The following is a 1,514-nucleotide window of genomic DNA, read 5'->3' on the forward strand; positions in this document are numbered from 1 at the left end:
AGTGGCCCCCTCCTCCTCGGCCTGCTCGCTCCTGCAGCAGCCGCTCCGCAGCCTGTGCCCCTCCCCCTCCACGCCGGCAGCCCGGCCTGTCACCGCAGATTAATGGTCTCCCCGACACCCCCGCCCTGCCGGTCCAGTGCCGAGCCAGCCAGAGTCAAAGAGACACCCCGAGATGGAGAGACTGCTCGGGAACTGGCAGGAACATAGACACACACACACACACACACACACACACACGCGCACACACACTGACCCCCAGCGACATGGCGGGCACACACGGCAGGCACAGGTACCTGGAACGGGGCAGACGCTGGGGCTCGGTGGAACGCAGAGAGAGGCAGGGACGGGAGCAGGAGGGGGAGAAGGAGACAGCTAGATAAAGGAGTGGGGGGCCATCCTGGAGTCAAGGCCAAGGGGACCTGGCAGGGACCCAGAGAGCCAGAGGCAGCGGGAGCAGGGCCAGGTGGCTGCCAGGGAGGCCCAGTGCCCAGCAAGCAGGCAGCTCCCTCGTGGGGGCCAGCCTGGTCAGCTGCTGCAGACGGGGAGGAAGAGGCAGCGTAGACTCAGCGAGTGCCAGGCCCGGCCTTCACACTCACTGCAGGGATCTGCACCCCCACGAGAGGTCAGGACAGTGGCGCTGGGTGGGCTGGGCAGTGGGGGCGCTGCAGGCCACCTCGCTGCCCAGAGGGCTCCAAGCCCAGGAGGCACAGAGACAAACTGGACTTGCCAGAGGAGCGCGTTGGCTGATGCCTCACAGGCTGGCTGTCTCTTCTGGCCCGGGAGTCAGACCTAGATCCCTCTGTACCTTTGTCGCCACCACCAACTCCTCCCTCCCCACAGGGGAAAGAAACCCTCCTCCCTCAGGCTTTGGGAACACAGGGGACACTGCCAGCCACTCGGCCATCCTGGACATCCTCCTAGCACCAGGCCCTCCCTCCCCACTGTCGCATCACCTTGGCTCAGAAGAATCAGGACCCTCCTAACCAGGATCCCAGAAGCCCCTTCTCACTTGGGGCCTATCGGCTTGCCCCGGTGACTAGATGCTACAACCCTCAGGCTGCCCTCACGTCCCCGGCCTCAACTGTCCTGACCTCATTCAATGCCCTAGAGTCACACGCCCCATGAAGCCACCCTCCATTATATCTGTATGTCCCAAGGCCACCCCCTTCTAGGACCTTTCAGACTGTCTGCTCTCCCACCTGCTTTGGAATGCCTCCCGCCCACACTGCCTTCAGTTCTGCCCACACTTCAGAGAGGCCCTCACTGAATGGGCCCCACTCACCCCCAAAGCTCCCCCGGATGAGGGCAGAGCCAAGCGGCTGGCTGCCTACCTGGGTGACCTTCTCCGTGACATTGTGGGTCCGCTCCTTTATCTTGGGTGCTATGATCTCCCGGTCGCTGGTGGGCGAAGCCAGGAAGGGGTCACCTTTGAGGTCCACAAAGTTGAGGGTGATTTGGGGAATCTTGCTAATGGTGCGGTAGCGCACGAGGTCCGAGTCTGAGGTGGAGTTCAG

The 1,514-nt window shown here is 63.4% G+C and overlaps 1 protein-coding gene across 1 annotated transcript in view; it reads right to left on the reverse strand.

Annotated features, from left to right (window-relative positions):
* KCNH2 (potassium voltage-gated channel subfamily H member 2) overlaps positions 1 to 1,514 on the reverse strand; it is a 33,527-nt gene that overhangs the window by 11,372 nt on the left and 20,641 nt on the right. Inside the window, 1 exon segment of the mRNA XM_027772530.1 lies at positions 1,332 to 1,514. This exon segment is cut by the window's right edge and continues 1 nt beyond it. Coding sequence (XP_027628331.1) covers positions 1,332 to 1,514 — 183 coding nt within the window.

Source organism: Tupaia chinensis, unplaced genomic scaffold (assembly GCF_000334495.1).
Source record: "Tupaia chinensis unplaced genomic scaffold, TupChi_1.0 Scaffold000280_1, whole genome shotgun sequence".
NCBI lineage: Eukaryota > Metazoa > Chordata > Mammalia > Scandentia > Tupaiidae > Tupaia > Tupaia belangeri.